Source organism: Suncus etruscus, chromosome 11 (assembly GCF_024139225.1).
Source record: "Suncus etruscus isolate mSunEtr1 chromosome 11, mSunEtr1.pri.cur, whole genome shotgun sequence".
Classification (NCBI taxonomy): Eukaryota; Metazoa; Chordata; class Mammalia; order Eulipotyphla; family Soricidae; genus Suncus; species Suncus etruscus.
The window spans coordinates 82,841,050-82,866,376 of record NC_064858.1 but is presented as its reverse complement, the minus strand read 5'-3'; the positions used below and the strand labels follow the sequence as shown (position 1 = coordinate 82,866,376).

Below are 25,327 nucleotides of genomic sequence, written 5' to 3'. Positions count from 1 at the left end.
GACTAAGGTATTCATATTTGAAGTGTGATGTTTTCCTCACGGAGAAAATTGTTTCTGGATCTGTGCTAATGCTAATCTTCCTGGGAATTAACCACTGTGGTTTATTGTTTTCATGATGGGAAATTATTATTAATGATTTAGTATTAATGCCAATCTCCCTGATAATTAGTCATTATGGGGGGATTGAACCCTTACACATCTTTTAAAGTGTTATGGTGGACTGGGGTAAATGGGCAAAAATCTTGCCTATCCTATTCACTGTCTGATGAGCACGTGATTGATCTATAATTATATCGTTTTTGGCATTTGTTTTTGTCTAGCATGTCAAAATTGATGGATAAAATAATTCAAAGCTCTTCTTGCCTAGTTCCAGTAGGGCACAGTGGAATACCAGTCTCAGAGTAATTCAGTTGACCACATTTAATACAAAACACTGCTTTTCTGCTTTTCAGTTTTAGAGATTTTTTTTTTTTAGAAACAATATGAGTTGCTTCAGAAACAGTTGAATTTGTTTCAGAAACTTTTGCTGTGGTGATACAGTCTTTAGCCAGTATTTTCTGCATACATGATACATACAAACTCTAATAACAAAAGGAACCACTACTAGTTGTGAGGAAATCCAGGGTCCCTCAACCTAAAACCAATCCATTGTCACAACTTCGAACCAAATAAAAAATTAACTTAAAAATCAAAGACAGGGGGCCGGGTAGGTGGCGCTGGAGGTAAGGTGTCTGCCTTGCAAGTGCTAGCCAAGGAAGGACCGCGGTTCGATCCCCCGGCGTCCCATATGGTCCCCCCAAGCCAGGGGCGATTTCTGAGCACATAGCCAGGAGTAACCCCTGAGCGTCAAACGGGTGTGGCCCAAAAACCAAAAAAAAAAAAAAAATCAAAGACAGAAAGGGCCGCATGCACACGAGATCTCAGCCACCATATAAGGCAATGTCCAACGGTTTTCCGGTCTCTACGGGGCAGTCACTGTGGCCAGAAGGTCCCCTCAGACACTGAACTTTGGGAACTGAGTGAATTAGAGGCCGAGTCCTCTGAAGTGACTGAGCTCACTTGTGGATTTGGTGAGTGAGGCATGAGAAATATTATGGGGGCGGGCAATTAAGTGGACCTTCACTAGTAATAGTGTGAAGGGGGGGTGCAGGCAGTCGAGCAGAGCCACAGAAAATGAGTTAACAGTGAAGGACATCGTGGGGACATGCCAGGGTCATTGAAACAGACATCAAAACCGTCAATCAACAGTTTGAAATTTTCCTTCCCACAGTGTCCCAAATCTGCCACAAACAGTGGGAATGCACCTCAGTGAAACCCACTGCTTCCTGTTTTCCAACAACCCCAGAGTTACTTGAGGGCCCAGGTGAGATCGTGCGAGATTACAAAAGGGTCATGGGCACTCAAGATTCCAGCTGCTAAATAAGGCAGTGTCCAACGGTTTTCCCTTCTCTGCAGGGTGGCGATAGCTGTGGCTGGACTGGAGATCCCAACTGCTATATAAGATGGTGTCCAACGGTTTTCTGGTCTCTGCGGCTGCAATTTCTGTGACTGGAGTGTCCCAGCCAGTATAGTGTTCCCTCAGACACTGACCTTTGGGAATTGACTGAATCAAAAATGGGTCCCTCTGAAGTGACTGTACCTACTTGTGGAGTTGGTGAGAGAGGACGTATAAATATTTGGGGGCAATTACACGGGGATCCAACAGGCAAACAAAGATGACCAAGATAGTAGAGGGAAGAATGTGGGCGGCAGGAAGGGCAGATCTAAAAAATATCAGAAGGCAATGGAGAACCTCATAGGCCTGTGCCATGATACTGAGATGGATCTCATAAACCTCAGTCAGCAGTTCCATGCTGTCAGTGGCAATATCTCCCAAATCAACTGCCTTCTGAAAAGTTACTTTCATTTGAGGCCGCAGTACTGGCCGTTTTGGCAAACTGTCAGAAGATACCACTATTTGACGTTAAGGAAGAAGAAAGCCCCGAGAAAGAGGAAGGCAGCAGCTGCCCAAATCTCCAGCCATCACAGACACGGTTGCAGCTGGGTCTCCCAGTCAAGAAAAGGTAGAGGAGCCCCTTAGTCTTACAAATGTCTCCTCAGCGAAAACAATGGAGAATGGAGTCGGCCGTCCATGCCCACGAGCAAGATGCCAGTGCCAATGACGTTTCCGAGTCAACAGAGTACTAGGGCAAGGAACGCATGGAAGGGACCTCAGCTGGAGCCTCTGTGGATGCCCAGAAGTGCCCCCTGTGTGTGTGCACTTGCGCTTTTTGCAGTCTTCCTAAAACTCAGGATGAAGCTTAAGCAACTGTGTCCCTTGGCTCGCAGACCTTGTGATTTGGGATGGTAAACAGGAAGCTCCTCAGGGACAGAGAGCACAGGGACGGTAGGGCATTTGCCTTGCACGTGGCTGAATCCAGACGGACCTGGATTTGATTCCTGGCACCCCACAGGGTCCTCTGAGCCTGCCATGGGCGATTTCTGAGCGTAGAGCCAGGAGCCAATCTTTGAGCCCCACCGGGTGTGCCCCCCTCCCAAAATTCTTTTTTAAATACTAGAAGTTCCTTATGCCAAAGTGCAGTTCTAGGAATAGGGGGCAGAATGGAGAGAGGGAGACCTGGATACAAGGCTTTATTTTAGCAATTAGCAACTTAGCGATTTAACAACTTATTTTAACTGCGTTTCATTATAGTCAGAAAGAAAACCCAATACACATACTTTGTATGCTAGAGACCTAAATTCAATACTCAGCACGATGTGGTTCCTTGTCCAGTGAAAATAATATCCCCACGTAGAGCCGGAAGTTATTGCAAAGTATTAACAGATACATCCGCCAAGCAAATAGACAGACAAACCACAAATGAACTTGATTAAACCTCACCCAGATTATTACTGTGAATCCAAATGGAAAATCTGTGAAGATTATTTTGAGGAACTGGAAAAAGTATATCTCGAAAGGACTTGATCTATTTCGTAACACCACCAGGAATGGATGAAAACATAATTTCAGGATATTTTTGCTTTCATTTCTTATTTTTATTTTACTTTTCAAGTATATCCATTTTGTTGGGTGTAAAATTCAATCTTACTGACTCAACCAAACATTAATAAATGTTTTCTATGAATGCGTCCAAGAGCTATACATATAGAACCAAACTCAAACATATATTTTCCTACTATATCAAACATATATTGTTGTGTATGTAAATATTTTGGGGGATTACTATGTTACTCACCCTAAACTGATTGGTAATTGTGCCCTACCCTAGGGTGTGACCTGGCATTCTGCCCCCACCCTAGGGTAGTACCTGATTCTGCTTCCATTGGTTGGTATCTGATCCCACCATTGGGTGGTACCTGACTCTGGGGTACAAAAACAAGGGTCTGTGGAAGGCCGAGGCTTTTTGGCTGGAACTGAAGCTCTTTGGACTTCAGTTTTGTCCTCCGAATAAAGCAAATATTTCCACGAACCTGACTGTCTGCGAGCTGTTTACCCGCCGTTTCACCTCAGAACCGTGGGCTAGACAGGGTGGCAGACGCGTGCTCCGAGCTGGAAGAAAAAGGCCTCATCCTCCATCCCACCATCAGTCAACCTCTTCAGGGGCTGAATTGCTACAATATATGTTCCTTCTTAAGTGTGTATGCATATAAATATATGTATATATATATTATATATATATATAATATATATATATACATATACATATATGGTCTAGGGATTGGAGCACATGTGGTGTCTCTGTGTTCAATTCCTAACACCACATGATCTTTCAAACACTGCCAGATCTGGCACAACAACAAATTTGATCAACTATAATATCAGCAGTATATTAGCGAAATGACACTACATGTGAAGAGATACTCATATACTGAGGAGTGACCCAAAATCTCTAACATTGCAAGGCTTTAGTATTATTGAATTTTAATCCCTTTGCACTGATCTGCTGTATTGCTTTTGACTCCTGTGTAATTATACCTCCCCACGCTCACCAATTACAATGCATTTTACTAAATATTACTGAGTTTCAAATACATACTTTTCAATAATACATTTCTTCAATCACTTTCATGCCTGCATTTTCTTAAAATGTAAACAATATTTTATAGAATTTTGTATTATATTCCAGATTTTATGAAAATCTTACCTATTTTATATTTAGAATTTTGATGATACATTTATTACTGAAAACAAATATATATTAACTTCAAACCTTATTATCTGAGTTTGTATTTTGAAGAATTTTGTCTTTTCATAATGCAACTATTAAACATTTGCTATGTATGGGAACATTATTTTGTGTCCCCAAAGACATGATTGGAGATAACATCTTTGGGGTTTTAGTTAAAATTTATTTCTGTTAGTTTCCTTAATTAGATCTGAATTTTGGTCACAAAGGACCATTAAGTTATTCACAGAGGACCCTACTACATAATCATAAGATGCTGAAAAATAAAATATATTACTACACTGTATAAATTTCTATATTTGTCCAGAGATATCAGAGTGTATCTGAATTTTCTAAAATTTTACCCTAGTTAGCTTTATAAAAATATTGTTTCAGTATTTAGCTACCTTAGATTCTTTCCTAGATTTAAAGTAAAATAGAATCTGCAAAGTGTGAGTTCTAAGGCAAAGATGTTTGAAATTCTGGTAGTATATTTATCTCAAACACATGGAATAGAAACATGTAAAGTTCTATGAAAGGGAAGTTTTCATATGTTGGAACTATCAGGATTAAGTATTCGCTGAAGAATTATTTTCATCCATAACAGTAAGTATCTGTATAGTGGTAATCTTGGCTAATTCATTTTATTACAACGTTTTATTCCTTAATATGAATGAAAAATCAGAATTTTCCTTTTAATACCAAAATGACAATAATAAGGCTATATAGATAGTGTAAGAGCATGCTTGCTTTGCTTGGGTTGGACCTTGTAACCTTATATGACTATGCAACCATCATCAGAAGTGATACCAAGTATTGCAAGATGTGGCACAAAAGACATAAAAAATAATAAATTAAGAATTTAATGATAATATTGAATATATTAAGTTAAATTTCAAAACCAAAAACCTTATTAGAAAATGAAAACAAAAGGAAGTTCTACATTAGTTTTATAAAATCTTCATTTATATGTGAAGGTGTTCATTTCTAATAATTATTTATCAGGTTCCTATTGTCCTTATTAAAGTTGTACTCAAAAATTTGAAAGTAAGTTTTTAAAATCAAATTAACCCGTTAAATAGTTTGGACATTAAGCTATTCAAATTATGTAATGTTTGAAATTAATAATTAAATCAAGTAAAATATTAGATACTATCATCCTAAAACCAAATTATACTAACATACTTTTCTCAATTCTATTTATTTTATATACGAATCACAAAGTCAGAAGCCAGGAATGAGAAATCACACAGCAATAACCACATTCATTCTCCTGGGATTAACAGATGACCCACAACTGCAGGTTCTTATTTTTGTACTTCTACTTATCACATATATGTTGAGCGCTGTTGGAAACCTGACTATACTCATTCTCACATTGGTGGATTCTCACCTTAAAACTGCCATGTACTATTTTCTGCAAAACTTCTCCTTCTTAGAAATCTCATTCACTTCTGCCTGTATTCCTAGGTTTCTATACAGTATAGCAACAGGTGACCGCACCATTTCATATAACGCTTGTGCATGTCAACTATTTTTTACATATTTATTTGGAATAGTAGAATTCTTTCTTCTGGCAACGATGTCCTATGACCGTTATGTAGCCATCTGCAAACCCCTTCATTACACGACTATCATGAATCACATAGTCTGCAAAAGACTAATCTCTGGCTGTTGGATCATTACTCTGTTGCTTATATTTCCACCTCTTACCTTGGGACTTGGATTGGAATTCTGTGACTCTAATGTCATTGACCACTTTATCTGTGATGCTAAACCTCTTCTGAAAATTTCATGTTCTGATACGGAGATCATGGATAAAATAGTTGTATTTTTTACAGCATTTATCCTAATAGTGACTCTAATATTTGTAATTTGGTCCTATGCAAGTATTATTAAAACAATTCTTCGATTTCCCTCTGCGCAACAAAAGAAAAAGGCATTTTCTACTTGTTCCTCTCACATTATTGTAGTCTCCATCACTTATGGAAGCTGTATCTTCATCTATGTCAAACCTTCTGCAAAGGATGAAATGACCACTAACAAAGGAGTAACAGTTTTAACTACTTCCATCTCCCCCATGTTAAACCCATTTATTTATACTCTGAGGAACAAACAAGTAAAACAAGCCATAAATGACTTAGTTAAAAAATTACTGTTCTCAAAGCATTAGGAGAATTTTTAAATAAACAATGCATATTCGGGGCCGGAGAGATAGCATGGAGATAAGACATTTGCCTTGTGTACAGAAGGTTGGTGGTTCGAATCCCTGCATCCCATTGGTCCCCTGAGCCTGCCAGGAGTGATTTCTGAGCATAGAGCGAGGAGTAATTCCTGAGCACTGAGGGTGTGACCCTTCCCAAATAAAAACAAAAAAATGCATATTCATATATTTTGTATCTGCTTAATCTGCAAACAAACATTTGTGCTAGCTCTGATCAACTGATATCTAAAACTAAGTAATTATCTCTATACCTAATATTTATATATTTGTGTAAAAGTATATATATTTATCTAAGCTATATATTATATATAATCTATATATAATCTATATATTTATATTCACATATGTGTGAATTCTGCCTATTATTAAATTGAAAATTTTACACACTATAAGCTATAGCAATTGTACAGTAGGTGGGACATTTGGATTGGATGCAATTAATATGGCCTTGATACCCAATGTCCCATATGGTCACTCCAGTCCACTGGGAGTAAGCTTTGAACACTTCCAGGAGTGACCCCAAATATAACACACACAACTGTCACAGAATATATAATTCGTACTCATATGTATACTCATAAGCAACATATACTCCTGACCATTTTGTCCATTTAAAAAAATTTGAATTTTAACACTTATCAGTACTCAAGTTTACTATTATCTTTGCATTTAGAGATCATTCCTAAAGAACTCAAGTTACCATGTAAGGTCCCATGATTGTACATAGGTATGTCACATGCAAGGCATGCACCAGACCCTCTGTACCATCTTCCTTGTCTATTGTCCAATGTTTTCTTAAATATGAAACTATTTATTTTATTTTTTGGGCCACACTCATTGAAGTTCAGGGGTTACTCTTGGCTATGCACTCAGAAATCGCTGTTAGCTTGGGGGACCATATGGGATGCCAGGGGATCGAACCGCTGTCTGTCCTGGGTTCTATGGTACCATGGCACCATCACTTTGGCTCTATAATCTAATTTTTAATATATATAAATAAAATGCATTTTAAATATATAACTAAAATCTCAGGGACAAAGAGATAGCACAGTAGAAGGGCATTTGCCTTGCACACACCTGATGCCGGACGGACCTCAGTTCGATCCCAGACATCCCACATGATTCTCCTTGCCTGGAGTGATTTCTGAGTGCATAGAGGACCCAAGTGACACCAGGTGTGGCCCAAAAACCAAATTATATCTAAAATTATTTTATACTTAAATTTATATGTATATAAATATATTTACATGTATATGGATATAAGTATATAGTTTTATATGTATCTATAACTAAAATCTAAAATAATTTTAGGTGTCAATTGCTGTAGAAGTTTAATGTAAGATGGACTCAGCACTATTGCACTATTTCATGCTAGAACTGGTGCTGGAATATTGTATGCTTGAAATAACTATAAATGCCATTGTAAAGTATAGAAACTTAATAAAATAAAAAGAAAAAATAGAATATGATTATTGAGTAAAATTTTTTGCTTCAAATATTATACAAACCTGGTCACAAGTAAAGGAATAATTTATCAAAAATATATAAAAATATCCTCTTGTTTTTAATAACTTTTCAAAATTGTTCATTGTAGTAGTGTTTTATTACCTTACTTGCAGACTAATTTCTTTTAACATGTGGAGTTTCTGTGAATATTTCCGTAAGGAAAAAAAAAACACTTTTAAAACATGTTTATACTACTGAAGATGAAATATCTCACTTTTTCTTTTACAGCTTTTGTTTTTAACTTAAGTTAAATATTTTGTGTCCATAAGATGTGCTCAGAAGAGCAAGGGGGTCATGGCTAATGATATCCTCAGGCTTTTTATGGTTTCTTGATATTTGTTCCAGGCCTTTCAGATAGTTTTCTGGTCACTCATCTCCTATCTCTGTTCATTTGTTTTTGTTTTGTTTTGTGGGAAAAAACTGGTGATGCCCAGATCTTACTCCTAACATCATGCTCAGGAATCACTCCTTATCAAATGGGTACCAAAGGTCAAACCACTCGAGTTACTGACGCAGAAATAAGTCTTGATCACTGCCAGATGTGACTCACACAAAATGAAATAAAATAAAAAATTTGATTGGTCAGTGGTTTTTTTTTATCCTTGAAGATGCTTTGAACATTGAAGAATGTCATGGAGTAGTATGCCTATTTTTTCCTCTATGTACCTTATGCTTTCAGGTCTTCTATTGAGGTCTTTAATACATTTTGAATTGACCTTTGTGCATGGTATTAAGTTGAAGTCTGAGTTTATTTTTTACAGAGGACTACATAAACTTAGAAGCTTCTGCACCTCAAAGGAGACAATGATTAGAATACAAAGACTACCGAAGAAATGGGAGAAACTATCTGTTACCCTACCCCTCATTCCTCCTGTATAATCTTACCTCCAAGAAAGACCTGCCCATTTCTGGGCAGGGTCTTTAGTAGGTAAGAAAAAGGTTTGGCCTGAGGGGCAAAGGGGATTTGCATGGATGGAGAATGGAGAAGGAGGCAGGAGAAGAGGTAGCTGAAAGACAAGTTGGAATGTAGGGCTGAGTAGGGTTCCAGCATAAAAAGTTATGAGAAGCCACACATGTTGGCTAGGGCATAAATAAAGCTGATATTTTCTGGAATCTGTCTGTGGATGATTTCCTCGCCTCTACCTGAAGCTGCTGACCCGCCAGCTGGAGGGGTTTGCAGATACATGTGGTCCTGGGCTGGAGGAGAAAGGCTTCCATTACCATGCACCACCAATCCAAGCCCATCCAAAGGGCCTTTTTATTATTTTATTCTACAAATGGTGCCCTGAACATGGATCTGAACTCTGGAACCAAGAGGACAGCAATCATGATGACATTTTTATTCCTGATGTTGAGTTTGCGTTTGACTTTTTACAGCTGTAGTGAGCTCAAAACTTTGGGCCACCAGGTAGAACCATTTTCAAATATGGCCGAGACCCCTTCTAGGGGCAGAAGGGCCAGTGATAAAGGAGAAATGAAAACTTGGATCACCCCATCCGAGGCTCAGGACTGAGAGATTGTTGCAAAAAATCCTTTTTCCAAAGACCTCATCCTCCTAAGAGACTGATGGAAGGCCTTGATTGGAAATGGACCAGGAAAAAAAAGTTTATCTAAATGGACTGATTTCATGAATGTGACCTCCAGCTTAAATTTGGATTTGAACTTTGGAAATTACGGATGCTCAGCTTGGACAACTTTGAACAATGGACATCCAGATGTGCCTTGCGAAGAAGCTGTGGCCAAGAAGCTTGCAGTGACAGCAATTACAGTGGTAACCAGCATCACTCTTAGCAGGATTGCTCTCCCCTGGCGCAGGCCACTTTTGCTGCGGTCCTGAAGCCCTGAGGGGCAAAAAAGCAGCAGAAAGCTCCTGATCAGACTAGAGGCGACAAGCACATGTGGCTCCTACTGGGACCCACCCTCCAGATCAGGAGACTAGCCCTGGAACCAGCTGCGGGTGCTAGGACTCCATGAAAGTGAAGCCATGTGGTGAGAGTGTCCTGAAAGAGGTCCAGAGTCTGGACAATTGGTGTTGGTGATGAGATAAAAGTCCACAGTGTATTCACATATGGACAATTTGGTGGTGAAATAAAGTTAAAAACATTTAAAAAAGGTGGGGATAACAGTAAAGCCCAACTGAAAAATCTGATTTCAAACTGCCTGCATCTAACTTTGCTTCAGGTGTATCTCTTAATGTCATTTTCTTGCCTATTTAAATGTGTTTTATAGTTTTCCATAGTTAATAATCTCAATTGCATAATGTTTTACTGTGTATTGTGATGTATTAGCCTGTTTTCATAATGTATGTTCTGTATAGATGTTCCCATACTTATATGTTTAGGGTAAGGTTAATAGGAACATGAAAGTTCCAGGAAAAAAGGTTATATAGCATTAAGGGATATAAGAACAAGAAAGTTCCAGGATAGTGCTTGGGTAAATAAGCATTAAGAAAATTTTAAGTTATAGGTGTATTTTGCAGAAAAGTAATGTTTTTGGAAAAGGCTGATGTCAATTTTCATTTTAAACTGTTTTGCTATGGGAATATTACCCGCCTTTGGCTAAAGGAGGAGTCAAAAATTTAAAAGCTTACTACCCTTCATTTATATCCAGGGACTGGGATATTGTTGTCCCATCCCCCATCCCTCCTATATAACCTTAGGGCATGAATAAAGCTGATATTTTCTGGAACCTGTCTGTGGATGATTTCCTTGCCTTTACCTTAAGCTGCTGATCCACTGGCTGGAGGGGGTTGCAGATACACGTGGTCCTGGGCTGGAGGAGAAAGGCCTCCATCACCATGCACCACCAATCCAAGCCCATCCAAAGGGCCTTGTTATTATTTTATTCTAAAATTATCCACCCAAATACATCAGATAAGGAGTTAATATTTAAGTTATTCAAATCACTGAAGAACTTAACAAGAAAATAAATCATCTAAGGCCATCAATATTGGGATTAAATAATGAACAGACATTTTCTCAATGAAGAAGTAAAAATTGTCAAAAGACAATGCTTCATATCAGTAATAATTAAGTATATACAGTAATAATTAAGGATATACAAATCAAAACAATGAGATAACATCTCACACTACAGAGGCTGGCTCAAGTTCCAAAGAACAAGAACAACCCGTTCTGGTATGGATGCAGGGAGAAAGATACTTTAATTCGTTGTTTATGGGAATGCAGATTTTTCCAGCTTTTTTGGAAAACAATATGGATACTCAAAAAAAACCAACAACAACAACTAGATAATTAGCTTATATATGATTCAGCAATCCCATTCCTAGGGATCAACCCTAAGAACCCAAACAACCTTCTGTTATTTATAATAGCCAGAATCTTGAGAGAAAAAAAAAACTCAAGTGCCCAAGAACAAATGAGTGGTTAAAAAATATGTGGTCAATCTACAAAATGGAGTATTATTAACTGTGCAGCTGTTAGGAAAAATTAAGTAATAAAATTTCCTTAAACTTCATCATATGAAGATTACTATGTTGAGTGAAATGGGTCAGAGGGAGTGGGATTACATAGAATAATCTTAATCATTTGTGGGATTAAAATAGTTACAATGGCAATAATATATTAAACAATAGAAATGAGAGCCAGAAGTGCCCTTTTATAGTAGCAAGCTTGTCACAAAAAGTGGACCAGTGCAGTTCAGGTAGAGGACCACTTTGACAATGGCAGTTATAACTGATCACTAACGGACAAAATCAGGTGCTAACTGGGGATAAAGTGATATGCGTGCTATTTAATCCTTCATTAACACTACTTCAAATCACAGTGCCTAAAAGGGTAAAAATGGAATAAAGAGAGAAATAAATTTATGTGTGCAGATAATTATTCTTTATTGTGATTGGGACCCCAAAACTATATTCCTAGGAGAGGCATTGGTAGGCCATATAGGAACATATGTTCTTTGTGATATGTGCCAGTCTCTGTGGAGTGAGATAATATATCATTGTTTTGATTTGATTCTCTCTGATGATTAATGTGTGGTTCATTTTTTCATGTGCCTTTGGGGACCTATATTTCTTCTTTTAGGAAGTTCTTTTTCATTTCTCTTTTAGATGTAAGAGGATACTGATTCACTTAGAAATCAAATTTGCTGGAGTGTTTGCCTTTCATGCAGAAGGTCAGTGGTTTGAATCCCGGCATTCCATATGGTCCCCCGAGTTTGCCAGGGGAGATTTCTGAGCATGGAAACAGGAGTAACCCCTGAGCGCTGCAGGGTGTGACCCAAAAATAAAAAACAAAAGCAAAACAAAAGAAATCAAATTTGTCAGATTCTTTTTTCTGGGGGGGGGGCAGTTTGTGTCACACCCAGCAGGGCTCAGGGGTTATTCCTGGCTCTATGCTCAGAAAACACCCCTGGCAGGCACAGGGGACCATATGGGGTGCCGGGATTCGAACCACCGTCCTTCTGCATGAAAGGCAAACACCTTACCTCCATGCTATCTCTCCAGCCCCAAATTGTCAGATTCTTAAAGTAGAATTTCTATTTGGGTACTGAGTTACAGGAGATTGGTTTCTAGCTTTAAAGTTGAACAGAATATTAAGAGTGAGTATATGGGCTTGGAGAGATAGCATGGAGGTAGGGCGTTTACCTTGCATGCAGAAAGAATGTGGTTCAAATCCCGGCTTCCCATATGGTCGCCCGAGCCTGTCAGGAGCGATTTCTGAGCATAGAGCCAGGAGTAACCCCTGTGCACTGTCGGGTGTGACCCAAAACCAAAAAGAAAATAGTGAGTATGTATCTCAACAGTCCTTGGATATTGTGATAGCATATTAATCACCACGGTTTTTTAATAGCAGATTAAGTAGCTTCATATGACTTATGGAAATAATGGAACTATCATAAATATGCTTAACTAATATAGTATGTTTATATTTTATTTGTTTAATTTTTATTAAATATATTTACTCAGCTGAATTATATATTTTCACGTTCAAAATTTGCAATAATAATTCACATCTTTAGAAAAATAGAAATTTTTGCATTATTTTATTCTACAAAATTAGAATATGTGTGATCAGATTTTTAAACATTTCTTACATATTAATAAGTATAAGGTTCTGGTGCCAGGCCCTCTGACGAGGCCAGTCCAAGGGTGGTTATGAGTCTCTTCTAGCCTGTGGCCTAGAAGCCAGACTCAGGAAAGAGAGGGAAGACTGTGATCCACAGACCACTCAAAGAGAAGTATTGTCAGAGTAACAGGCTTCATTTATTGACGGTAGAGACAAGACTTTTAAGGGTAGACTTTAAGTGGGAAACAGAATGTGGGTAATACAGTTTAGACATTACAGCAACAAGATGGTGTGCAGAGAAAACTGTCACAAGGTACATGGCATCATTAATTTGGATGGTATGCAAAGACTGCAGTTACAATGCCCATGACAACATTAAGTCAGGAAGCATGTAAGGATGGCATAGTAATGCCCATGGCATCATTAAATCAGGAAGTATGTAAAGATAGTGGTTGCAATGCTTATGGTACTATTAGCCTAAACAGGTTGTTTGACTTAGATGACTTTCTCCTGCACTCATAACAGGAGGGACACAAATCTCTAAACAAAGACTTACTTTTATATTCAAAGTCAGCTTGCAGAAATCTTATTTCCCAGCCTCTATCCTCACATCTCCATCTTTTAACTTTTTAAGAACTGGGTGAGTTATGCAGGAGGGGCTGGGGGCTTTTGGGGTTTGTATCTGTCTTAGTTTGTCCTAGTGACACCTAAAAATGTTCCAGCATCTAACCCGTCATTAATGTCCCAGCATCTAACCCGTCATTGACTACCAAACAGCCTATATAGGTCATGGGTTTCTACTAACATAACATATGCTACAGCCTCTCTGTTTCCAGTTTGTTCTGCTAACTCATTTACTACATTAGCAAGCATTGCAACCATGTGAAATCAGGTCCCAAAGTAATGATAATCAGAAAAATAATTACTGTCCTGCCAATGCAGATAAAAAGGTAGTAAACCAGGGGGACCAATTAAACCGATTTTGATACCAAGACAATCCCGTCTCCCACTCTCTTTTTCTATGTTAAATTCCTGCTTGCAATTTATTAAAAGAGTCCTCAGTCAGTCGAGTATGGTCAGTATAGATGCAGCATTCCTTGCTTAGAGCAGCACAAAGGCCACCCTCTTTCAGGAACAGTCTGCCCAGGCCTCGTAGATTTTGCAACACCACCTCTGCCAGGAAAAGTAGGGAAGTCTGCAGGTATGTGACAGAGTTGTCAATTTCAGCCAAATCTTTGTCAATTTGTCGTTTCATTGTTGTGATGGCTGAGTACTGGGTTCTAAGGGCTGCTGTTCCAGTGGCTGCTTCTGCAAGGCTTAAAAGGGAGGCCACAGTATTAGTGGCCACATTGCCTGGGTCCAGATTAAAGCGAGTGATGGTGGCAGAGGCATGCATATCGGGAACAGAATGCCAGGTACTCTATTTGTTAATATTTTATGAGAATTATTGTATTTGTGTTCATCAGGAATATTTGGCCTTCTCTCTGTCTGTGTTTCATATCAGGGTAATGATTGCTTTATAGAAACTGAGTTATTTCTGTTCCTTCAGTTTCCCAAAAGAGCCTAAAAAAGGACTGAGAGTAGGTCTTTGCAAATTTAAAAGAACTTACTAGTGAATCAATCTGTGCCTGGGCTTTTTTGGGGGGTGGGGGGAGTGAGAAGATTTTTGATTATCATTTCAATTTTTTGACCGTGATAGATCCTTTCAAGTGTTCCACCAAGTGTTCCATATCTTCTAGGTTCAGCCTGTAGAGATTAACATGTCCTGCCAAAGCAAGCACGAACATCTTTCGTTTTTAAGTTGTATTATCAAGTTATTATGTTTCTTCCTTCTTGAAAAATGCTTGCCAAGTATGAACTTTCTGTTAAGAACTATTTTTGCTGTGTCCCACAAGTTTTTCAGTAATGAAAATGTTTGTTCAGTAATGAGCTATTTATTTCTCAGGTTTTTTATTTATTTTTATTAAATAATTTCTTTATTTAAACATAATGATAAAAAAACATAATTGTAGTTCGTTTTAGTCATAACAAGAACACCCCCCTTCACCTGTGAAACCTTCCCATCACCAATGCCCTCATCTCTTTCCTCACCCACCCCCCGCCTGCATTTGAGACAGGTCCTCTACAACCCTCACTCACTGGCATTATTATGATAGTTCTCAGTGTAGTTATTTCTCTAACCGCACATATCACTCTCTGTGGTGAGCTTCCTATATTGACCCAGTCCTGCTGGCTCTCAACTCTGGGAATTATTTCAATGCCTTTAATTTTTCTTAAAACCCATATATGACTGAGACTATTCTGTGTGTTTCTCTCTCCCTCTGACTAATTTCACTCAGCATATTAATTCCATGTACATCCATGTATAGAAAAATTTCATGACTTCATCTCCTGACAGCTGTATAATATTCCATTGTGTATATGTACCACAGTTTCTTTAGCCATTTATCTGTTGAAGGGCATTTTGGAGTCTGACTACTGTGAACAGTGCTGCAAAGAATATAGGTGTGATGAAGGGATTTTTGTGTTCTTAGGGTATATCCCTAGGAGTGGTATAGATAGATCAAGTGGGAGCTCAATTTCCAGTTTTTGAAGAATCTCCATATTGTTCTCCATAAAGGTTGGACTAGATGACATTTCCACCTGCAGTGAATGGGAGTTCCTTTCCCTCCACATTACCACCAGCACTGATTGTTCTTGTTCTTCGTGATGTGTGCCAGTCACTGTGGTGTGAGATGGTACCTAATTGCTGTTTTGATTTGCATCTCCCTGATGATTAGTGATCTGGAGTATTTTTTCATGTGTCTTTTGATGATTTGTATTTCTTCTTTGAGAAATTGTCCATTAAATTTTTTTCTTAAAAATTTATTTAAAGGAAATATATTACATAGTTCACACAATTGATCATAATACATTTGTTTCAGGAAGAACAAAGGCAAAGCTATTAAAAAATAGAAAAACTAACTAGACAAAAAAGAAAAGGTTCAGTAGCAAGTACATTTCTGAAAATCATTGAATCACCAGTTAACACATTAAATGACAAGCAGAAAGTTTAACAAGCTTTTCTTCTTTTCTCCTTTTTTTTAGGTCACACCAGCAGCACTCAAAGATTGGTTTTTTCTGGCTCTACACTCAGAAATTTCTCCTGACAGGCTCGGTGGACTATATGGGATGCCAGAATTCGAACCACTGTCCTTCTGCATGCAAGGAAAATGCTGTTCCTCCATGCTATCTCTCCAGCCTCTCTTTCTTTGTAAGGATAATAGTTAAAGAAGTACAGTAAAAACAGCATTATAGTGGCAATTGTTGTTTGCATAGGCACAGCAAAATATTGGGAACATGGAAAAGAAAAGCCTTGGTCTAAATACAAGAACACCTTACGCCTGAGGTTTTCTGGCATAAGACCAATTTTAGACTCCAGGCATACTAGGTTGCCCAACCAATGTCATTGTCTGTAGTGCCAATAAACATTTTCTCCCCACACAGTCACTGTTGTTGGTGTCTGTAGTTGTTTTCTGTAGTTGAAGAACCTGGAATTTGTGCATATACTACATCGATGTCAGGATGATGTGGAGCATCCTCTAGTTACACCTTACAATAAGGGCAATGCTGAGAGCCCTGCCCTGAAAGCAGGTTGTTGTTGTTGTTGTTGCTAAGTCTTCTGGGTATTAAGGGAATTCTCTTTGGAGTAGATCGATGTCTGGCCAGCGGTAGGGTCTTCCCTGGTACAGGATTGCTCCCAGGTGATGGTATAGACAACTGTTGTTGTTTTATAGATGGCATCCCTGGTTCAGGGGTAAATGGACAATGCACATATTTCTGAGGCTTGAGCCAAGTCATTATGAGAATATTCAGGGTGTAAGAACCCACTGCTTTACAAGATTTGTGTGTTCCTATCTCTATTAGATAAGAACTTATTTGTTTGTATAGTATTTTTGCATTTTAATGTGTCTATGCAAAAGAGAAAGAATGCCTCATGGCATTATTGGTGCATATGGGAAATGCTGGAACAAGTCCAACAATCCCTGTAACTTGGTTCTAACATAAGCTCTAAACTAAGGGGCTCTGCTACCAGAATTCCTTATTGAACAGATCACAAAGAGAAGAATAGACAAAACAGTGAGGAAAAATCATCACTGTATAAGAGAATATTCAGTAAGAGTTATAGCTGTTAAGGGAATACATATAAGATATTCAAAAGATATATTAGTGTCTTTTTTATGTCTTTTGAAGTGGTTGGGGTGTGTTAAATCCCACGTATCACTTTGGTCTGTGATTTGGCCTGTGCAGTCTGATAACCTGCTGGCAATCGTTTCAAATCAGAAAAATATCCTTGAGCCGTGACTTCTCAGACACTGAGTCTCTTAGCAAGCAAAGGTCCACAATGAAGGAAGAAGAAGGAAAGGAGGCCTCTGAGAGTAGATTGAAAGCAATCGTGTACAGATACTCCTCGCTTCACAATCTACCTGTTTAACGACTGTTCATACTTACAACCATCTCTTCACTGTTATTTTATTTTATTTTAAATATCCTTTTTTCATCTTGTATACTCTACAGTATAGTACTGTGGTTTTGGTGCTTTAATGTACCTACTTTAGTAACTTTATGTTCTGTAATACATTGCAGTACTGTGTGTAAATTACACAACCTATGCAAATTAAAACAAATGGAAAATTTCAGTTTGATATTTCTCATTATTTACTTATTCAGAATAATGTATTGTCAAGTACTCTGCATATACTGTACTACTGTATACAATACATACAGTTCCTCACTTAACGACCAATTCGCTTAAGGACCAAGTCTTTGAAATGGAACTTGGTCGTTAAGTGAAGAGTATCTGTATTGGGAACTTCCCGGGCTGAGTCTATCTTATCACTTAGGGTGCGGTTTAGCAGCTGGCTTTGTGTGGGGATAATGATCTGCTTCTTTAGGAGTCAAGAACTGAAGGTAAAAAGGGTTAAATGTGGGGTAATAATGGCTAGGAATGAAGGAGTGAAGGACTAGACAGGAGCTTGTAGGGCAGTGGGAAAGGGCAGAATACAAGATGGACATTCTGCATATGTAAATCATACATTAATCATAGGAAATCCTATTGATTTATATGCCCCCAAGCAGTTTTGAAAATAAAGACCTGTGAGAAAAAAGTTGCCAGTGACTGCCCCGGCACAACACTGTTGTGCTGGGTAGGGTGAGGATAGGCCTTGGGTCCCCTTTCAAGTCTTCCCAGGCACCCACCTTTCTGTCTACCTGGGCCAACACCCATGCATGTCCCTGGAGTCCTGGAGGAAGAAGAGGGGAGATGGCTGAGAGCCTCCCTGGCCTCCATGTACCCACTAAGCTAGGGAAAAGGCCTTTGGCCTACGGTCTCTTCACACACCATGCAGGTGAAAGCTAGCCTCCAGAACAGAAAAGAATTTGGTATAGAACCAGAAGACAGAAATCCACCAGCCTCCTTTATAATCTCCTCCCCACTTGTGTTGGGTGGGGGTAGCTGTAGGCCTAGGGTCCCCTTTAGAGTCCTCCCCAGAACCTATCTTTCTGGCTGCCTGAGTCAACACCCAGGCATGTCCCTGAAGTCCAGGAGGAAGTCTGATCTTTTCTTCTCCTCATTTTTTGATGGGGTTAGTTGTTTCTTTCTTGTTATGTTCGGTCAGTACCTTGTATATCTTAGATATTAGTCCCTTATCTGATGGATATTGGGTGAATAGCTTCTCCCATTCTGTGGGTGGTTTTCGTATACTAGGCATTATTACCTTTGAGGTGCAGAAGCTTCTCAGCTTAATAGAGAAACTTTTGGTAATCTCCGCATCAAACTATTTAGAGAGTGCTGTTTCTTTCTTGAAGATGCCTTTATTTTCAATGTCCTGAAGTGTTTTACCTATGGGTTGTTCTATTTACCTTATGGTTTCAGGTCTGATATAAAGGTCTTTAATCCATTTTAATTTGTTCTGGGTGCATGAGTTAGTTGGAGGTCTGAGTTCATTTTTATTTTCACAAGTGGCTGATCAGTTGCACCAACAACAGTTGTTGAAGAGACTTTCCTTGCTCCATTTTGCATTTATTACCTCTTTATAGAAGATTGATTGTTTATCTGGGGAGCATGATCTGAATACTAGTCTATCCGACTGATCTGAGGGTCTGTCTTTATTCCAATACCATGCTGTTTTATTGACTATTGCTTTGTAATACAGTTTAAAGTTGTAAAAAGTGATGCTTCCCATATTCCTTTTCCCAAGGGTTACTCTAGGTATTCTTGGGTGTTTTTTGTTCCAGATGAACATCAGGAATGTTTGTTTCACTTATTTGAAGAATGTTATGGGTATCCTTAGAGTGATTGCATTAATTTTGTACAATGCCTATGGAAGTATTGTCACTTTAATGATGTTAATCCTCCCAATCCATGAGCAGGGCATATGCCTCCATTTCTGTGTCCTCATTTATTCTTTAGTTTTCTTTGTAGAAGTCCTTCACCTCTTTAGTTAAGTTGAATCCAAGATATTTGAGTTTATGTGGCACTAATGTAAATGGAATTGTTTTTTGATATTCATTTCTTCTTTACTATTATTTGTTTATAAGAAGGCCATTGATTTTCGTGTTAATTATGTAGCCTGCCACTTTGCTATATGAGCCTATTGGTTCTAGAAGTTTTTTCATAGAGACTTTAGGGTTTTCTAAATCTAGTGTCATATCTGCAAACAGTGAGAGCTTGACTCCTTCCTTTCCTATCTGGATTACATGGACATCTTTTTCTTGTGTAATTGCTATGGCAAGATCTTCCAGAACTATGTTGAATAGTTGTGGTGAGAAAGGGCAGCCTTGTCTTGTACTTTATTTTATATAAAAGGCTTTTATTTTATCTCCATTGAGGATATTTGCCATTGACTTATGGTAGATTGCCTCTACTATATTGAGAGAAGTTCCTTCTATTCCCATCCTCATGAGAGTTTTTATAAAGAATGGTGTTGGAGCTGGTCAAATGCTTTCTCTGTATCTATTGATATGATCATGTGGATTTTATTTTTTGTTGATATAGTGTATTATGTTGATTGGTTTACAGATGTTAAGCCATCCTTGCATTCCTGGAATGAAACCTACTTGGTCATGGTGAATGATCTTCTTGATGGGGCTTGGATCCTGTTTGCTAGGATTTTGTTGAGGATCTCTTAATCTGTGTTTATTAGGGATGTTGGTGCATAGTTTTCTTTTTTTGTAGCATCTCTGTCTGATTTTGGTATCAGGGTGATTTAGCTTGGTAAAAAAATAGTTTGGGAGTGTTTCTGATTCAATTTCATGAAAGAGCCTGCAGAGATTTGGTACAAGTTCCTCTTGAAAAGTTTGAAAGAATTTGTTAGTAAATCCATCTGGGTCTAGGCTTTTGTTATTGGGAAGAAACTTGATGAGCATTTTTATTTCCTCAGTAGTAATGTGTCTGTTTAGATATGCAATATCATCCTGGTTTAACCATGGAAGATTATAAGAGTCCAAGAATTTATCCATTTTTTCGAGGTTTTCATGTTTCATGGCATAGAGTTTCTCAAAGTATTCTCTTACCCTGTGAATCTCTGCAGTATTCCTAATTTGGTGTATTATATTTCTCTCTCTCTCAATTTCTTTGTGAGTTTTGTTAGTGTTTTGTTGATCTTGTTTATATTTTCAAAGAAAAAAATGTTTTATTTTGTTGACCTTTCGAATTGTTTTTGTATTTCTGTTTCATTGATTTCTGCTCTAAGTTTGTTATTTCCTTCTGCCTACCTATTTTTTTTAATTTCTTTTGGTCATTTTTTAGTTTTAAAATCTGTGTCATTAAGCTTTTTATATAAGCCCCTTCTTCCTTTCTGATGTGTGCTTTAAAGGATATAATATTTCATAGTACTGCTTTTGTTGTGTCCAATAAATTCTGACAATGTGTGTCTTCATTGTCATTTGCTTTCAGGAATATTTTGATTTCCTCCTTGATTTCATCTCTGACCCACTGGTTCTTCAAACTGTGAACTCTGAACAGTGAACTGTTTGGTTTCCAGGTGTTAATTTTATTCTTCTGTGTTTCTTTGTAGTTTACATCTAATTTAAATGCCTGTGGTCTCTGAAGGTAGTTTGTACAATTTCTTTTATTCTTTTTTATAATTATCTTTATTTAAACACCGTGATTACAAATATGATTATAGTTGTATAATTACAGTCATGTCAAGAACACCCCCCTTCACCAGTGCAACATTCCCACCACCAATTTCCCAGATCTCCCTCCTCCCCCACCCCCACAACTGTACTCGAGACAGACTTTTTACTTCCTTCATTCATTCACATTGTTATGATAGTTTTCAGTGTAGTCATCTCTCCAACTGCACTCATCACTCTATGTAATGAGCTTCATGTCATGAGCTGTACCTACCAGCCCTCATCTCTCTTGTCTCTGAGATACTGTTAAAAATGTCTTTCATTTTTCTTAAAACCCATAGATGAGTGAGACCATTCTGCATCTTTCTCTCTCCCTCTGACTTACTTCACTTAGCATAATAGATTTCATGTACATCCATGTATAGGAAAATTTCATGACTTCATCTCTCCTGACGACTGCATAGTATTCCATTGTTTATATGTACCACAGTTTCTTTAGCCACTCATCTGTTGAAAGGCATCTTAGTTGTTTCCAGAGTCTGGCTTTTGTAAATAGAGCTGCAATGAATATAGGTGTAAGGAAGGGATTTTTGTATTACATTTTTGTGTTCCTCGGGTATATTCTTAGGAGTGGTATAGCTAGATGTATGGAAGCTCAATTTCCAGTTTGTAAAGGAATCTCCATATCGCTTTTCATAAAGGTTGTACTAGACAGCATTCCCACCAGCAGTGAAAAAGAGATCCTTTCTCTCCACATCCCCGCCAGCACTGCTTGTTTTCCCTTTTTGTGATGTGTGCCAATCTCAGTGGCGTGAGGTGATACCTCATAGTAGTTTTGATTTGCATCTCCCTGACGATTAGTGATGTTGAGCATCTTTTTGTGTGCCTTTTGGCCATTTGCCTTTCTTCTTTTTCAAAGTGTCCGTTCATTTCTTCTCCCCATTTTTTGATGGGGTTAGATGTTTTTTTCTTGTAGAGTTCTGTCAGTACCTTGTAAATTTGGAGATGTGTTTTATGAGCCAGCATGTGGTCTATCCTGGAGAATGACCCGTATTCATTGGAGAAGAATGTTTACCAGGATTTGGGGATAGAGTGCCATATATATGTATGTAGGTATGTATGTGTGTGTGCGTGTGTGTGTGTGTGTATATATATATATATTCTGGGGATAGAGTGCCATATATATGTATGTATGTAGGTATATATATGTATATATATACTTGTCCACATTCTTCATTATTCTTTTCAGAAGTAATACATTCTTGATGGGTATCAACCTGGTTGATCTATCAAGAAATGTTGGGGCCGGGCGGTGGCGCTGGAGGTAAGGTGCCTGCCTTGCCTACGCTAGCCTAGGACGGACCGCGGTTCGATCCCCCGGCGTCCCATATGGTCCCCCAAGAAGCCAGGAGCAACTTCTGAGCGCGTAGCCAGGAGTAACCCCTGAGCGTCACAGGGTGTGGCCCAAAAACCAAAAAAAAAAAAAAAAGAAATGTCAGGGCAGAGTTGAGATATCCACTATTATATTCTGGTATTGTTATTTCCTTTTAGTTTTGTCAAGAGTTTTATTAAATATTTTGCATGTCCATCATTGGGTGCATATATGTTTAGGAGTGTGATTTCTTCTTGTTGTACATATTGTTTGATTAGTAAAAAATGACCATCTCTGTCCCTATAACTTTTCTGAATCTAAAGTTTGTTTTATCTGATACTAATATGGCCACTCCAGCTTTTTTAAGGGTGTTGTTTGCTGGGATGATTTTTCTGCAGCCTTTGACTTTGAGTTTAAGCTTGTTTTGATTATTTAAATGTTTTTCTTGTAGGCAGGAAAACGTTGGATTCACCATTTTTATCCATTTGCTACACTGTGTCTTTTAACAGGTGCATTTCATCCATTGATGTTAAAAGAGATAATTGTCTTGGGATTTAGCATCATCTTTGCAGAGAAGTTTGGTGTATTTGTTGGTATTCTTTCCTTAAACCTTTCAGCTTTTCTTTTAGGGCTGGTTTTGAGTCTGTAAAATTTCTGAACTATATAAACTTCCTTCAAACCTGAAAGTGAGTCTGGCTGGGTAAAATATTATAAGTGAAGTATTCATTTAGTTGGTTTTTTTTTTTAACTATTCCCACCACTGCCTTCTGGCTTTGAGGGTTTCTTGTGACAGGTCTGCTGTAAATCTTAAGGATGATTCTTTGAATGTAATTTCCCTTTTTGACGGAGCTGCTTTCAGTATTCTATCCCTATCTGTGGGATTCATCATCGTGACTAGGATGTGTCTTGGGGTGCTTTTCTTTAGGTCTCTTTTAGCTGTTACTTTTTGAGCATGCAGGATTTGTTTGCATGCTGTATTTAGCTTTGGAAGTTTCTCAATAATGATGTAATTAACTGTTGATTCATCATGGAGATTTTTTTCCCTGTGTCCCTGGGACTCCAATGATTCTCATGTTGTTTCTGTTGAATTTAACAAAGACTTCAACTTTTAACTGCTCACATTGAATATTTTTTCCCACTGTCTGATCGTTTGCTTTGAGTTTTTTTTTAATATCTTCTGCTGAATGGAGTTGTTCTGTATTTCATTTACTTTTTTTTAAATCAACACCTTTATTTAAACACCTTGATTACAAACCTGATTGTAGTTGGGTTTCAGTAAAGTGAAGAACACCCCCCTTCCCCAGTGTGACATTCCATCACCAATGTCCCAAATATCCCTCTCCCCACCCCTCCCCCACCTGTACTCTAGAAAGGTTTTCTACTTTGTTCATTCAGTCACATTGTTATGATAGTTCTCAATGTAGTTATTTCTCTATCTGCACTTATCATTCTTTCTGGTGAGCTTCATGTAGTGAGCTGGAACTTCCAGCCCTCCACTCTTTTGTCTTTAAAAATTATTGCAAGAATGTCTTTTTTTTCTTAAAAAAGGTATGGAGGGAGGGAGGACAACACTGATGGTGGGAACTCCCCTTATTCATTATCTCTATGTACCTTAAATATTATTGTGAAAGATTTGTAACTCACTTTGGCTACAATAAAAATTAAAAAAAAAAAAGGCCGGAGAAATAGCATGGAGGTAAGGCGTTTGACTTTCATGCAGAAGGTCATTGGTTCGAATCCCGGTATCCCATATGGTCCCCTGTGCCCCAAAATTTTAAGGAATGTTTGCTTGGAGAATTGTCTTCTAAATTTTAATAGGATTTCTGACCTGGGAGAGTCAATTGATGTGTCTGAGAAAACAATCGGGTCCTTAAAGTCATGATAACTCAGATTTTGGAGACTAGGTCAAGCTTGGTTTACAGCCTCCTTCCTTGATTTCTTAGTCTATGAGTTCTTGATTTAAGAAGCAAAAGGATGATCCTGAATGATAAGCAGGTGTCATGATGCTTTAGTATTTTGGGCAAATTGTTTATCCTCACTTATAATGAAAAAAACAATCAAAATGACACTGCAATATCATCTCTCACTAGTGAATGTATCATATAAAAAGAATGAAAATAGCATTGGAAGGGATTTCCAGAAATCCATCCTAATTTATTGTTACTGGGAATGCCCTCTATTTTTATAACCTCTTCAAGAAACAAATATATAATTCTCAAAAATATAATACAGAGAGATTTTTTATAAAATTATGATTCTACTTCTTGTCTTATTTCCTAGAAAAACATAACAAAACTATATTGCAATGCTTTTTTATTATAGATATAAGTATAATAGTCATATGGACACATTTAAAAATGTCAAAAAACATGATTGGATAAAAATAATTGTGATATGTGTGTGTCTATGAAAAACTACAGAGATATGGCAGTAGGAATAACACAGCTGATAGGGTGTTTGCCTTGCATGAGACCAACCTAGAACCAATGTGGGTTCAAGTACTGACATCCCATTTGGTCCCCTGAGCCTGCCAAGAGAGATTTATGATCTCCTAGTCAGAAGTAACCTCTGAGAATCACAGGGTAAGGCTCAAAAATAAAAAAAATATATAACTACATAACTAAAAAAGCAAAGGTAAAAATTTCCATTTTCTCACAATGTGTATGTAGGGAAAGGGTACCATGTTAAGTAAAATAAGTTAGATAAAAAGACAACATATCCAGGGCCGGAGCAGTAGCGCAAGTGATAAGGAGTCTGTCTTGCACGCACTAGCCTAGGGCAGACCACAGTTCGATTCTCAGGCATCCCATATGGTCCCCCAAGCCAGGAACAATTTCTGAGCGTATAACCAGGAGTAACCCCTGAGTGTCACTGGATGTGGTCCAAAAACAAAAACAAAATAAAACAGATA

General features: G+C 38.0%; 1 protein-coding gene across 1 annotated transcript; it reads left to right on the top strand.

Annotated features, from left to right (window-relative positions):
* Positions 1–5,403: 5,403 nt before the first annotated feature.
* On the top strand, positions 5,404–6,339 carry LOC126023005 (olfactory receptor 6C2-like). Its single transcript, XM_049784047.1, has one exon. The coding sequence runs from the start codon at positions 5,404–5,406 to the stop codon at positions 6,337–6,339; it is 936 nt and encodes a 311-aa protein (XP_049640004.1).
* The last annotated feature ends 18,988 nt before the right edge of the window (positions 6,340–25,327 follow it).

What these genes read in the sequence shown, in the direction of transcription:
- LOC126023005 (XM_049784047.1), top strand. Translation starts at nt 5,404, where the DNA reads ATGAGAAATCACACAGCAATAACCACATTCATTCTCCTGGGATTAACA.